Here is a 16274-nt window from a genome sequence, read left to right as displayed (position 1 = left end):
GTTACCAGAACAATGCCCGCGCGTTGCAACGGGATATAAATATTCTAGTACGTTAGCTTGTGATTTACCTGCCCATAATATGTGATTGTGTAAATAAATGCTCATCAGATTATGTCGGTGATTTATCTTATATTTTGATCAAAAGTGATTTACCTACTCATAATATGCGATTCTGTAAATAAATTTTCACCAAATACTGCCCGTGATTTACCTTATACTTTGATCAGAAGTTTGGTAAGTAAATTAAAATGGATTTGGTTTAGAAGGTAAGTAGATTAAGCTGATTGATTATTATACTGGAAAGGCTGGACGAAGGGGTGATGAGAAGAAAAGTGAAACGGAACTTTACGTTCTTTTTAAGTAGTGTATATATATATATATATATATATATATATATATATATATATATATATATATATATATAAGATACAGATTGAGATAGAGAAAAAGAAAAGAAAAGAAAAGCAGGGGCGCCCGGCCCCGCACTTGGGCCCGCCAAAGCGCCAGCGGCGGGAGGTTGTTGCGCGTTTGATCGTTGCGCGCCGGCGGGAGGTCTCTCCAAAAGTTTGCACTGGCGCGCCCGCGCTGGTTCTCTCTCAGTTTCGTTTCCCCAAGCCCAAACAAATAGCAGTTCATCAAACGTAAAAACGAAAAAAAAACCCAAACTACTTAGGTTTCCGCCAACCTTCCTCCATGGCTCGCAAGCGCCGCCGCGCGGAACAGCGCACGCCGGCGCCATCTCCGCCTCCGCTCCTTCGGACTAAATCGTCTCAGCGGCAACCGGTGGTCGTCTTCGCCCACGGCGCCGGCGCCCCCTCCTCCTCTGACTGGATGACCCGGTGAGCTCCCTTTCTCTGTCTGTTCTGCAGCACGCGCTTCATGGATCTGTAGCCACTATGATTCTCTTCGGTAGAATGCCCTCGTTTGCGTGATGAAACTCCACCTTCATAAAATCAGTTGAATTGGGGATTCCAGTTTGTATACACATCTGATCTGTGCTTGGTTTCTGCATAGTTATTTTTAGAAACTGACGATTGATTTTTCCAGCTGGAAGGAGATGGCGAAAGATGCCCTGGATGCCATTGAAGTGGTGACATTCGACTATCCATGTGAGTTTATTCGATTCACTCTACTGCTAACCATTTCATTTTTATCAGAAGGTCCAGTTCTTAATTCTTGACCCATGTTCACTTAATGGTTGATGAATTAATCAAACAACAACGCTGCAGATATGTCGGGTGGTAAACGGAGGCCTCCCCCGAAGGCGGACAAGCTTGTCGACCATCATCTCAGTGTGGTGAAGAATGCTGTAGCAGAGCATCCTGGTCACCCGCTTGTTCTTATGGGGAAGTCTATGGGTTCGAGGTGACATTTAGTGATGTGATAATGTTGTTACTTGTGCATCTTTTTGGTTTGTTATATGATCTGACTTCCGAGTATGCTTATGTGATGCTTAAACATTCTCAGGGTCAGCTGCATGGTAGCTAGCTCCGATGATATCAGTGTTTCTGCAGTCATATGCTTGGGTTATCCATTGAAGGTATCCCCACTTTACTGTGTGTACTTTGTATTTGGGTTGCTTCCTGGCCTGTCTCCTTATTGAATTGTTGTGCCTGTGTTCTTCAAATCTCAATACTATGTATGCACAAAAATGGTTGTAGAATTTGGATCTGCATCACTATTTAATTGTTGTAGAATTCAACTATGTATGCACAAAAATGGTTGTTGTATACAGATCTGCATGCTATTGTTTCTCATTTTTTGTTACAACTATGCAGTGACATTTTTATATGATAATTCACTGTCATTTTGTATACAGACAATTCACTTTCTCAGATAGAATCACAAACTAAAGAAGCTGTTCCTTTTGTTTTCTTCGACAGGGAGTGAAAGGGGCACTGAGGGACGAGATACTACTAAAGCTGATGGTTCCAACAATGTTTGTGCAGGTACTGAAGAAAAATAGTTTCTTTCTTTGTTTTCTGATAAATATGCGCTGTGAAAATTTTAGGGATTGTTTGGAACACATAGTCTGATAGGAAATTTATGGCAAACGGTTCAATTCCGACAAGAATATGAAAATTTTCGTGTTCCAAACATGGTGTAAATAGTAATTTTAAAATCTTGACTTGCGGTGGATGTGTTCACAGGGCAACAAAGATGGCCTATGCCCCTTGGACAAGCTTGAGTTAACTCGGAAGAAGATGACCTGCAAGAATGAACTGCATGTTGTTGATGGTGGTGACCACTCTTTCAAAATCGGCCAAAAGTACCAAAAATCTGCTGGAATAAATCAACATGATGTTGAATTAGAAGCTGTTAAAGCAATTGCACAGTTCGTCCAGAACTCCATAGCAGAAAGCTTAACCTAGCTGTGCCTTCAAAAATTTCTTATAACATCTAATGGTAGGTTCCTGATCCTAAGATTCTGGCCTTTTCTTGGAGGGGAAAGATTCTGGCTTTTGAACGATCTAATGTGATCACGTACTTGGTTCGGTGACTGGTTACATGTAAAACAATGCTATTCTCCCCCTCTAAAATGTAATATGCTAGCTTGTAATTATTTGTGTTTTCTATCATGGAACACCTTTTTGCCTTGCCCGCTTTCTCCGTGATTGAGATATATAAACCACACCGAATATTCATACATATACTTGCTCTTGCTGCTTATCTATGAATCGTAACTATTTCAATATCAATGGCAAGTTTCCTCTGTAGTTTTTTGTGCTTTTGGTATGTTGTGGTTGTTTGGCCGTTTGATTGTCAAATGTTCATTTTACTTCAAATGTACTTTTGATGAGATCATCAGCTTTTTGGATAGACTTGGTGGGCTACATTGGAACTAATAAAAAAATGTTGATTTTACTTCAAATATATTTTTTAAAACAAATGTCTGGCCAGGGCACTTTATAGGATATTCATAATAATTTCATTGGATTTGAATTCATATAATTTATCCCTGGGGACCTTTTGGATAAAAGGAATTAGATACTAAGATCCTTTGGGTAGCCTTACGTGATACAACCACTCCAAATATGGTGATTTTTCTCCCAATACTAGACTTTTTTTTTTTGACCGGAAGCCTAGACATTTTTTTCGAAATAGGACTGCACTTAAACCCAAAGTAAGAGTATTCCAGACAAAACTGCTTATCACCGGCAATTAGCAACAGTGTTGATACTACAAAACAAGGGGTAATGCGATAACGATTTGTATTTGGCAGAATAACTTAAGAAACTTTGTTCATAAGGAATATTATATATATCATGGGCGGAACAAAAATTCATAAAATTGTGGTTTTGTACTCCATTGCAATAGGCCGTATCGTCTTAGTTGTCTCTAATAATTCCCTCATTTCTGCAGGATTGTCGACAGTACGAAGATTTCCAACAATTTTGTTTATAGCTACCAAATTAACATATCCCAAAAGGCAAAAGGTAATGAACGACGTGCCATGCATAGTAATAAGAATGAATTGTAGCTCTCCCAATTGTGACTAAGGGCAAGTAGCCATGTAATCCAGATATATATAGGGTCGCACTATTCGTCACCCTGGGTGAGGAATAGTTATTCTTCATCCCCTCTCTATTTTAACATCAATGCACTGTATTTTTACGTTTTGTAAATTTAGTCTTATTTTATACGTAAAAAGAGAATGTAAGAAAATATATACTCGCCGTAAAAACATTTTATGTTATGTAAAATTACGAATGTAAAAACATAGTGTAAAACATACATAAAATGTGATTTTTCTGGTCTTATAACCTATATTTGATCTTTCTCTCTCTTTCTCTCGTGTTCTTGATTTGGCACGATCTTGATGTACTGCGAACTTTGCTATTATAGTTAGATCTTATGATGTTTCTCCCCCTCTACCTTCTTGTAATGGATTGAGTTTTTCTTTTAAAGTTATCTTATCGGATTGAGTCTTTAAGGATTTAGAACACTTGATGTATGTTTTGCATGTGCTTATCTGTGGTGACAATGTGATATTCACGTGATCCACTTGATGTATGTTTTGGTGATCAATTTGCGGGTTCTGTGGCCTTGTGAACTTATGCATAGGGGTTGGCACACGTTTTCGTCTTGACTCTTCGGTTGAAACTTTGGGGCACTCTTTGAAGTTCTTTGTGTTGGTTTGAATAGATGAATATGAGATTGTGTGATGCATATCGTATAATCAAACCCATGGATACTTGTGGTGACATTGGAGTATCTAGGTGACATTAGGCTTTTGGTTGATGTGTGTCTTAAGGTGTTATTTTAGTACGAACTCTAGGACTGTTTGTGACACTTATAGGAATAGCCCAATAGATCGATCAGAAAGAATAACTTTGAGGTGGTTTCGTACCCTACAATAATCTTTCGTTTGTTTTTCGCTATTAGTGACTTTGAAGTGACTCTTTGTTGCACGTTGAGGGATTGTTATATGATCTAATTATGTTATCATTGTTGAGAAAATTTGCACTAGTGAAAGTATGAACCCTAGGCCTTTTTTCCAAGCATTGCAACACCGTTTTCGCTCACTTTTACCACTTGATGCCTTGTTGTTTTTATATTTTTAGATTACAAAAAACATATATCTACCATCCATGTTGCACTTGTATCACCATCTCTTCGCCGAACGAGTGCACCTATACAATTTACCATTGTATTGGGTGTTGGGGACAGAAGAGACTCTTTGTTATTTGGTTGCATCGTTGTTTGAGAGAGACCATCTTCATCCTACGCCTCCCACGGATTGATAAACCTTAGGTCATCCACTTGAGGGAAATTTGCTACTGTCCTACAAAACTCTGCGCTTGGAGGCCCAACACGAGTCTACAAGAAGAAGGTTGCGTAATAGACATCATGGATCCGTCCTGCAGTTGTTTGGGCAAGCTTGCAGACTAACAGTAAACATGACGAAGAGTGCGACAATTTCTATTAGATGCTCTCAAGATGGATTCTGTATGCAGCTGGCGCGTCTTAAACGTATATATAATTTTTATTGTTTCATGTTATTATAGTACCAGTTTTGAATACTTCTTATAGCATTTTTTTTGGACTAACCTATTAATTCCGTGCCAGTGCCAATTGCTGTTTTCTGCATGTTTTGACTTTTTAGTCAATCCATATCTACAGAGATTAAAAAATCTTAGGGATTTAATATGATTTTCCAAGAAACGAGGATTCCAGAAAGAGCTGGGACCTACCAGGGGGCCACCACTACGGCTAGGCCACATGGCCCCTCTAGGCACCGCCTTACGCCCAACACTTGGTTTCCTTCTGGTCGTGTGGTTCCGGTTGGAGTGCTCATTTCCTACTGTTCAGGTAAATTGTCTAGGGAGGTATAGTCAGGCTTTGTGTCGATCAGGTTGTTTGGTTGCCCTGGTCGGACAATGAAGCACATAGCCAAAAATCATCATTGTCTATCACTGGTAAAAATAGAAGGTAGTTACAAACGTAGTACAACTAAACATCCTTCAAATGTTTCGCCTAACTTCATGGATGTTGTTTTTCATCGCTGTTATGAGATGAGGAAATAGAAAAAATCCAGGATCCATTCACCTGGTCAAGAAAACGACTTATGTGTTGCCAAAGAAAGCTATACGCAATTATCATTGTCAAGGCAAATACAAACATGTTGATTCCCTTCTTGGTTGCAGTTGGTTTTGGCTGATGGATGCAGTTGGTCTCTTCAAATAGTTGACTTGACTTCCATTTTACGTTTCAGATGGTTCACTTAACCTTCGGGTTGCAGTTGGTCTCTATGCCAATGGTGTAATCATTCAATTAGCTCGCCTAAGTTCTCGTTTGCATATGGTTTTTTGCCCCTTTGTGGATTATTCATAAAATATGTTATTCATAGGTTGCTTCACTTCTCGCCTCTAATTAGGCTCAGTTTCCTGGTATTTGACTTGGCTGCAAAGAAGGATATGGGCAACATCGTTGGTAAATATATGCGGCAGATACAAACGCAATACGAACATAACCACTTTCAAACCATTCGTGAGAAACATCCTTCAAATAGTTCACCTAAATTTTTGATTTTGTTAGTTGCTTCGCTTCTTGGGTGTAGTTGGTGCCTTTAGATAGTTAACTTAACTTTCATTTTATGTTTGCATAGTTCTTAACTTCCAATCTATAGTTGATCTCTACAATAATGACGCAACGGGTCATCTAGTATAAGTAAGACCTAGCAGTGTCTGCGTGCAAAGCGGACACCACCAATGAGGAAGGAGGGCCCCATGCCCTTACAGAAGGGTGGCCCCCAAATTTTTGCCGCATGTGTTATGACATGAATGCCGCTAGTGTTAGTCCAAGCGGCATCGCGCTTCGTACCAGACACTACTAGTGTTCTCCATGATCGGACCACTTAAATGTGGTTACTGGCCAATTTCACAGGCGTTATCTGTGTGTGCTTTATGGTCGACGCTACTAGTTCACTCGTGTAAGCACAACTCCTGTGCACATGTGATCCTCACTTCCCCTCTCCCTCACTCGCTTCTTATTCGCCCCTCTCACTAACTTCTTCCTCCCTCTCTCACTCACTTCTTCTTATCTCTCCCTACCATGTGAAACTCATTGTCTTATCCCCACTATTCCTCCAGGTAATTAACTTCTCTCACTACCAAGAGAAGCCTTATAGGTAGAACCTTAACATTAGCATGGGGTAATGGTGCAACGCTACTGCTATATTGCAGTAGCGTTACAGGTATGTCTGTAGCAGTAGCACTGGCGTGCCACCCAGCGCTACTGCTAAGTGGTCCTCTCCTCACCCACCGGGGCTATCCGTAGTAGCAACATTTGACAAAAAGCAGTGCTACTGCTAATCTTATAGTAGTAGCGCGTGTCTAGGGCCACCGCTACCACTATGTGTGCACGGTGCCAACATGTGGGCCCCACTTAGCAGCAGCGGTGGACCCTAACACAATGCTACTACTATGTCCTTTAGCAGTAGCGCTGACACCTAAATGTGACACCCTCCGATTCAATCGTACAATAATCATACACGCAAACGTGTACGATCAAGCTCAATGACACACGGGAAGATATCACAACACAACTAAACACAAATAAGTCATACAAGCATCATATTACAAGCCAGGGGCCTCGAGGGCTTGAATACAAGTGCTTGAACATAAACGAGTCAGCGGAAGCAACAATATCTGAGTACAGACATAAGTTAAACAAGGTGCCATAAGATGGCTAGCACAAACATGGATACAGATCGAAGAGGCGCAGGCCTCCTGCCTGCGATCCTCCTAACTACTCCTGGTCGTCGGCGGCCTGCACATAGTAGTAGGCACCCTCGGGATAGTAGCAGCCGTCAGCGGTGGCGTCTAGCTCCTGGGCTCCAACATCTGATCGCAGCAACCGGGTATAGAGGGGAAAATAGGTAGCAAACAACCGTGAGTACTCATCCAAAGTACTCGCAAGACTTACATCATATCTATACTACATATGCATCGGTATCAACAAAGGGGTAGTATCTGTGGACTAAACTGCAGAATGCCGAAATAAGAGGGGGATAACTAGTCCATTCAAAGACTACGCTTCTGGCAGCCTCCATCTTGAAGCATGTATAAGAGATTAGCAAGTATAACAACAAGTGACATCGCATAGCATAATCCTACCCGGCGATCCTCTCCTCGTCGCCCTATGGAAGAGCGATCACCGGGTTGTATCTGGAACTTGTAAGGGGTGTGTTTTATTAAGTATCCGGTTCTCGTTGTAAGAGGTCGAAGTACAACTCCAAGTTGTCCTGTTACTGTGGACACGGCTATTCAAATTGATCAATCTCCCCTGCAGGGGTGCACCACATTACCCGACACGCTCGATCACTCTAGCCGCACACACTTTCCCGGGTCATGCCCGGCCTTGGAAAATCAACACCTCGCAGCCCTACCTAGGCCCAACAAAGAGGTCAGCACGCCGGTCTAAATCCTAAGCGCGCAGGGGTCTTGGGCCCATAGCCCGTTGCACTTTTGCATGTTGCGTACGCGGCCGGTGAGCAGACCTGGCAACCTCCATTACAAAGGCAGGTGCTTTACGCGGTCCAATCCAGCACGCGCCGCTCAGTCGCTGACGTCTGGAAAGCTTCGGATGATACTACGACGCCGGTTGCCCATATCTTGTACCGCGTGGAGGTTAGTGCGTATAGGTCAACGACCAACTCAGATCTCGTTAAGCGTGTTAATTGAGGTAACCGCGGACGCCGACCAGGGACCAGGCCCAACTCTCTCCTGGGTGGTCACAACCTGCCCTGTCACTCCGCCACAAAGTAACACTCGGGGGCCGTCGAGAACCCAGGCCCACCACTACCTGGGTGGAACCACCTGTCCCTTCAGCCCCCATATCTGAACAGTAACATAAGTATGCAATAGTATAATGTATATACCCGTGATCACCTCCTGAAGTGATCACGACCCAATAGTATAGCATGGCAGACGGACAAGAGTGTAGGGCCACTGATGTAATACTAGCAACCTATACTAAGCATTTAGGATTGTAGGTAAAGGTAACAACAGTAGTAGCAAAGACAGGCTATGCAGCAGAATTGGATCAAACCGATGAAACAGTAACACTAATATAATGAAAGTAGTAGAGGGAAAGAGTAGGCGATATCGGGATGATCAGGGGGGGGGGGTTGCCTTTTGGATGTGTGACGTCGCAGACATGTCTTCACAGGCCGACGAGACCCCGTGCACCATATTGTACACCATCAGCGGCCAGAAGGTGGACGTGGGAAAGGCAACGATAGTGAAGCCGAAGGAATGCTCGTTCCACAGCCGACCGATGCCTCTGGCATCTTCAAGGTTTCCCTGGTCAGTGTCAAAGCGGGCCACGAGAGTTTGGCTCCTCCGGCACCACTAGGGGGAGATGACGACAAGACCCCGCTGTGGCTTGGCGATTGCAAGAGTTGGTTGTTGTTGTGGTCGAAGAGTCTCCTTCGTGTGGAAGTGGCCGGGAGCACACCAACCACAACGGCTCAGCAAGGTATGAACATCACCCTACCTACCCAATTAGCAGCGCCTGTCGTGTCGGGTGATAGCGGACTGATACGTCTCCAACGTATCTATAATTTATGAAGTATTCATGCCATGTTTACAACAATTTTATATGGTTTTCGTATGATTTGATTGGAACTACCTGGACTGACGCTGTTTTCAGCAGAACTACCGTGGTGTCGTTTTTTGTGTGCAGAAATAAAAGCTCTTGGAATGGGCTAAAAATTTACGTTGATTTTTTATGGACCAAAAGAGACCCCCGAAGCACAAGAGGTAGACCGAAAGCTTCACGAGGAAGCCACTAGCCAGGGGGCGCGCCCACCCCCCCAGGGCGCACCTAGGCGGCTTGTCGCTGCCTCACGGACCCCCTTGACGTGAGACCGATGCCAAAAATTCATATAAATACCAAAAACCCTGAAAAGAAACCTAGATCAAAAGTTCCGCCGGCGCAAGCCTCTGTAGCCATGAAAAATCAATCTAGGCCCTCTCTGGCACACTGCCGGAGGGGGCCATCACACGGAGGCCATGGAGGAGGAAGCCGGAGGGGGCCATCGTCACCATGGAGGCCAAGGACCAGAGGTAGAATCTCTCCCCATCTAGGGGGAGGCCATGGAGGAGGAAGCACAAGGGGGAGACTCTCCCCCTCTCTCCCGGTGGCGCCGGAGTGCCGCCGGGGGAACCATCTCCACGGTGATCGTCTTCATCAACATCACCATCTTCATCACCTTCCTCATCTCTTTTAAGCGGTCCACTCTGCCGCACCCCGCTGTAATCCCCTACTTGAACATGGTGCTTTATGCCACATATTATGATCCAATGATGTGTTGCAATCCTATGATGTTTTGAGTAGATTTCTTTTGTCTTTTGGGTTGATTGATGATCTAGATTGGTTTGAGTTGTATGTTTTATTTTGGTGCTATCCTATGGTGCCTTCCGTGCTGCACACACATGAACATTCCCGCTGTAGGGTGTTGCAATACGTTCATGATTCACTTATAGTGGGTTGCTAGAGTGACAGAAACTTAAACCCAAGTAAGAGGGTTGTTGCGTATGGGATAAAGGGGACTTGATACTTTAATGCTATGGTTGGGTTTTACCTTGATGATCTTTAGTAGTTGCGGATGCTTGCTAGAGTTCCAATCATAAGTGCATATGATCCAAGTAGAGAAAGTATGTTAGCTTATGCCTCTCCCTCATATAAAATTGCAACAATGATTACCGATCTTGTTAACAATTGCCTAGCACAATTTCGCACACCGACCCATCATTATTCCACACTCGCTATTTATAATATATGGTAATATATTCTAACTTTATGTTAACAACACCTATTTTTATATTTTAGTTCTCCCATATAATGCAAAGCTATCCTCTTCATACCCGCAACATAGTTTTATTTCTCGTTTCTAGATGGAAGCAAACGTTTGGTGTACGTAGAGTCGTATCAGTGGCAGATAGGACTTGAGAGAATATTGATCTTACCTTTAGCTCCTTGTGGGTTCGACACTCCATACTTGTTGTGGACTTGTCACAGCAGATGCCCTAGTGAAAGGACTTAGGTGTGGAGCCATCGCACTAGGTTAGCTTTAAGGGGTTGAACGGGACAAAGGACACAAGGAGTTTACCCAGGTTCGGCCCCTCTTAATGAGGTAAAAGCCTACGTCTTGCTTCTAGTTGTATTGCTTGAGTTTCAATTACAAGGGAGCGAATACGCTTGACCTAGTTCTCGATTACTTGTTTCTTGAGTTAACCCGCCGCCGGGTCTCACCTTTATATTCACAGGCAGAGACCCGAAGGCTTACAGAGTCCTGGCCGGCTCACACAACATGACCGGCTCAATTTCTAACTAGTCATGCCTTACAGAGAAAGTCTTACTACGGCGGTTCACAGCTCCGGTCCTGGGCCTTTAGCAGGCCTGTCTCCAAGAGCCGCCGTGTTCTTATCTCTCCCTGGGCCTCCTTCATGTTAAGCTGCCCATGGTATAACCCGGCCCCTCCTTGGCGGGTCATACCTCGAAGCTATATCCCCAACATTAGGCCCCAGGTTTATTTGAACTTGTTCATATCAATCTCCACTGTCTGACTTAACATAATGTATCATTGTTGATTCCTTATCAATCCGTTATAACCCGCCATGATGTGACATAAGCAGAATCATTGTAACCCGCCATGACGTCATGTGCATTAACTCCACACAAGGCCCAGGATATCTCAACAGATCTTTATTTTAATGGGTTTCCTGAAAATCGAGGCGCCCACATTGTTAGTATAATCATTTTGTCTCCTCGATTTCCGCACATGCCATCTTATCACCTCCTTATAAATAGGGACAGGGGCCCTCTCTTTCACGTTTTACCCCTGCCTCCTCTTCTTCATCTCCTTACTCACGACGCCTCTACGACCCGAGCTCCGCCGCCTCCGTCCTTCATCATCGACGTCGTCGCCGACCGCTGCATCGAGCTGAACGGACCAGAGAACCGCGACACTCATCCGCTCTCCATCTCCACTGCCAGGTACTGCCTCCTAGCCTTTTAGATCTGCATTAGGTCATCCACCTTTCGCGAGTTCATCGGCATTCGTCGGTGTTCATCGTAATTTTCTCTGCCAATGCTTAGTTCAATCCAAAAAACATCATGAAGTTGGCGCGGTAGCAGTTCTAGCATCAGTTTCCAATAGTAGAAGCACCCTATCTTCCTGAGATTCAAACCCCACTCACGTGTTCTTCCACTATCATATTTAGGGTTAGCAATTATTTCCCTTTTCTGAACCTATTGTAGATCCAATATTATAGAACTGATTCATGGAACTTGTTTGTGTAACACTTAGTGAAATTTTCCTCAAACTCGGATTCGTAAATTTCTGCATAATCACCACTGTGTGGGCGGTTCAAACACTGCTTTATAACCTGCCAAACACCATCCAGCTTATTCATGAAATTTTCAAATCAGCCGCATCTGTCTGATGTCAATATCACGCAATTTTGCTTCATTGATTTGTCCATGCTATTTGTTTTCTTTTTCTCATAACAAACTTCCAGCACATTAATTAATTTTGCATAGCACATTTGCCTTCTTGTAACCATCAGGCGGCTTATTATCACAAATTTGACCCGCCATTACTCCCCTTTTTAGGCCTTTCGCGATAACAATGACTAAGAGAGTCACCTCATGCGATTGGTTCGCTTCCACTATTACGGAACAAGCTCTGAATGAATATGTCCAAGTGGGTGTCTTATCTGCCAAAGAAGTTATCCACTAGCGGGCCCCAGGGACAGAAATAAGACCTGATCCAAAGGAAGGCGAGGTCGTAGTTTTTGCTGATCATATGAGCCGGGGTTTCTCTCCACCTGGCTCGAAGTTCTTTCGTGATGTCCTAAATTTTTATCAACTTCATCCACAAGATATCGGGCCCAATTCAGTCTCCAATATCCGCAATTTCGAAGTCTTTTGTGAAGTATACCTTTAGGAGGAGCCCACTGTTGACCTTTTCAGAGAATTTTACTATTTGAATCGCCAAACAGAAATGACCGACGGACCCAGTCTTGAGCTTGGCGGGATTTCTATCCAAAGACAAAGAGATGCTGTCTTTCCCGCGGCCATGCTTCCCAGTCATCCCAAAGACTGGAATCAGACTTGGTTCTACTACCAAGACACCTCTCCAGTGGGTGAGAACCCTCAGCCGGGTTTCCGTGATCGCCGGCTTAACCCAAGACATCCACTTCCATACCGGATCACTGCCGCTGAATGGGCCAAATATGCCTCCACTTTTAGCAAAGTAAGAGCCTTAATGGCCAATGGCTTGACTGGCATCGATTTGGTCCAATGCTGGGTTGCCTGGAGGATCATGCCCTTGAGCCGCCGCCCCGGATTAATGTGCGAGTATACTGGCAACACCAAAGATCCAGAACGTCACTGCCAAATACGTGTGAATGATAAAGAGATCAATGAGATGACCAAAATGCTGCTTAATGAGAGCTTAGATAATTGCAGCAAGACGGGGCTGAACCCCTTTTGCACACTTAACCCGGCTCCGGCTGTAAGTATTTCAAGCTCATTGCTATCTTATTCTTTCTTCTCATATACTGCCTTCTTCTTACTATTACTTGCTTTCCTCAGGCTGATGATCCTTTCTGGAACAAGAAACTTCAGGATAAGCCGGCCAAAAAGGCCAGGGTGAAGAGCAAGGCTCCCAAGAAGCCCGCCAAGAAGAAAACAGACACAACGGAGTTATTTGCACTGAATGATGATGAGTCAGAGGTAGAACTTGATTCCCTTGGCTCCTTTTTTGTACATCTTATTGACACTGATTGCTATCAGGATGACGCGGAGGCCAGCCACGCAGACGGTGAAGAGGTAACTATCCTTTCCTCCGCCTCAGAGCCTTTGCAAAGACGGAAGGTTCAACAAGTGAGCCGGAAAGTAAGGTTTTCTCACCCTTTAGCTTACTTGGATCCAAACTTTATTTTGAAGAAACAACAGCATGAAGCTCGACGCACAACCCGGAACATCGGCTGTTGAAATATTTCCTCCGGCTTACCCAACACGCCGGTTCCTCGAAAATGCCGAAATGAGGTGCCACAGAATTCAACCCTCTCCTTTCCTAAGGCGGGTCTTATCCATCAGCTACTTAATTCATCTGACTCAAATTATCATGGAACTTCTCATTCGTGCTCTGGCGACTCTACTGGAACCCAGATCCCTCCCTTCAAACTTGCTCCTGGGTGAGAATATTAGATTTCTTTGCTTTAATACTTGTATATTGATATGTTGACATCCTTATATGTCTCACTTTCAGCGGTATAGCCAAGCCCATCAAGAGGCTGAAGGTAAATAAGCCGGCCGAAGACCCCAAGGTTGCTGAGCCGAAGAAACAAACTATATCTGAAACTTCCCATCAAGCTCATGAGGCTGCTGCTGATGACCCGCCACCAGAGACTCATGACGTCACGGTGGATCCAATGGGTGTTGACCCATCCAGTCCAGTGCTAAGTCGCCCAGTCCCATAAAACCTGCTGACGAACCTCCTTCACAACAAGCTGCGGAGGATGTTATCATTACTGGCACTGGCTACACTGAACCTGGGAACCCCACCATTCTAGCCAAGCACTCTGCCAAAGAAGAGTTAATTGAAAAGAGCAAGGCCAAGTTTGACGTTGCAAATTACTCACAATTGGGCGTCAATGAATTGTACTCTGGTTATCTGAACCAGCTGCATACTGGTCGTGACCTAGAGGCGGATTTGGTCAAGAAATTGTGCCAGAAATATGAGGTATGAACATCTGTTTCCTTCGCATATATAGTCATCTAGCCCCCAAGTCTTATCCGTAGGAAAATATATTTTTGAGTAAGGGTAAAACTTGTTCATATATTTCTGCCATCTCTAAAGTCATAGCCCTCATGAGCCGGCTTATCTTGATCAAGATGAACCGGGTTAATTTCATTACTTCGAAAGAAAAGCTCCACACCATAGCCTTCATGGGCTGGCTTAACTTGATAAAGATGAGCCAGATCACTTCCATCATTTTGAAAGAACTCCAGACCATAGCCCTCATAGGCCGGCTTATCTTGATAAAGATGAGCCGGATCAAAAAATATAGACGCGAAAAAGAACTTCCGCACCCATTAGCCCCCAAGTGTCAAGTACTTTGCTTGCAATGTGCTTGAGACTTGTATGTAGATTGTGTCCTGACCAATATGTTGATAACTTGTTTAACTCTTACTTGCAGGATGCTTTAACTCAGGCTGAGTCCCAAGTGGTCAATTTAAAGACCAGGCTTGAGCAACAAGAGGCTGAAACACGCGAAGCTGACTCCAAGCTTAAGCTTAGTCTAGAAGAGAGCGAGAAGCTCAAAGCTGGATTCTCAACAGAAAGAACCGCCTGGGACAAGGAGAAGGCCACCTTAGTACAAAGAGCAGAGACTGCCGAATCTTCTTTGAAAGAGACTGCTGCAGAATTGACTGGCTTAAAACGCCATATATCCCAGATGACAGCCGCTATCTTTGGTAAGTAATTCAGGATGTTTCAACCACTTGCAATTTTTAACTTTAATCCGCCTGGCGACTTATATGTGCACTTATTCAACAGGCCCCAGGAGTGCCAACCTTGGCCAGGACATGTTGGTGAAGCTGAAGGCGGTTTATACTTTGGTGGAACAGCTGTATACAAGCACTCAGTGAACCATAGCAGCCATCTCGCACAGCAAACAACCAGCTTCACTCATCACGGATGTACTAGACAAATTATCTGTCATGCCTAAGAGAATTGAAGAGATCAAGCGATCCTCAGCTCGAGCTGGTGCCATCACTGCTTTGAGCTGGGCCAAAGCATGGAAAGCGGAGTTAGACCCGGAGGAGATGTCAACTGGTTGTCCGAGTTTCACAGAAGACGAGTCTCCCTTTGATGCCAGCGACTTTACCAAATGTGCAAAAGAGATGTGCCCTCTGGCAAGCAAATTGGCCGAGGAGACAGATTTTTCTAAGTATCAGGCGGCTTATACAAAGGAGAGCGCAAAAGTGAAAGCGCCGGCTTATGAGATTGTAGAGCTCATTCCTCCAATACGTAAGAACACTTTTGCTCCTGATGTTGATCCGTCCACCCTTATAGATGATGAAGCTGTGTTCCATGCTTTAACTGGCATTGACTGGACATCATCTGACTTCCAGACGATGGAGGAAGAAGAACAAGAACCGGTGCAGGATAACCCGGAGTCTTCAACTCGCCAAGACCCGAACAACTGATCCAAGGGGCGGTTCTTAGACTGCAGCGTGGCGTTTCTCTCTTTGAAAAAACTCTTAACCATTTGGACTTTGGAAAGCCTTGTAATAGGCTAGTTGAAACAATGATCTGCCATGCCATCGTGCATGTGTTATCCTTTGAATGTTTAAACCGCCGTATTTGACTTTTATCACCCGCCACTGGTGCGTATAACATTATCAGTTATGTGGATCAGATCAAGCATCATCATACTTTTTGTACACAAGGAAACAACATACACTCTGGCGGTTTAAGCCAGGGCGGGTCATAATTTCCAATATAATATGTTCTGGCGACTTAAAGTCTATAACCAGGGCGGGTTAGAAAAAACCCAAAATATTTATTCAAATATGAAAAGTCATACTTGTAGACTGATATCATAATGATGCTGTAATGATTGTAATCCAGCATGGGTATTAACCCTTAAACATGAAGAATCATGACTTGAATTTATTCAAGGCGAATCATCCTGGCGACTTAAAGTCTGCTTATCAGGGCGGGTTATTAACCCAATAAACTCAAATATGAG

The 16274-nt window shown here is 44.0% G+C and overlaps 1 protein-coding gene across 1 annotated transcript; it reads left to right on the top strand.

The window, feature by feature from the left end:
• The first annotated feature begins 577 nt into the window (after positions 1-577).
• Positions 578-2599, top strand: LOC109763102 (uncharacterized). The gene is made up of 6 exons (XM_020321962.4): positions 578-839; positions 1048-1109; positions 1230-1365; positions 1468-1540; positions 1884-1949; positions 2151-2599. The coding sequence occupies exons 1-6, from the start codon at positions 694-696 to the stop codon at positions 2370-2372; spliced, it is 705 nt and encodes a 234-aa protein (XP_020177551.1). The 5' UTR covers positions 578-693; the 3' UTR covers positions 2373-2599.
• Positions 2600-16274: the final 13675 nt, after the last annotated feature.

The sequence above is a fragment of the Aegilops tauschii genome, chromosome 7, assembly GCF_002575655.3.
Source record: "Aegilops tauschii subsp. strangulata cultivar AL8/78 chromosome 7, Aet v6.0, whole genome shotgun sequence".
NCBI classification, from domain to species: domain Eukaryota; kingdom Viridiplantae; phylum Streptophyta; class Magnoliopsida; order Poales; family Poaceae; genus Aegilops; species Aegilops tauschii.
This window is presented reverse-complemented; position numbering and strand designations above follow the sequence as displayed.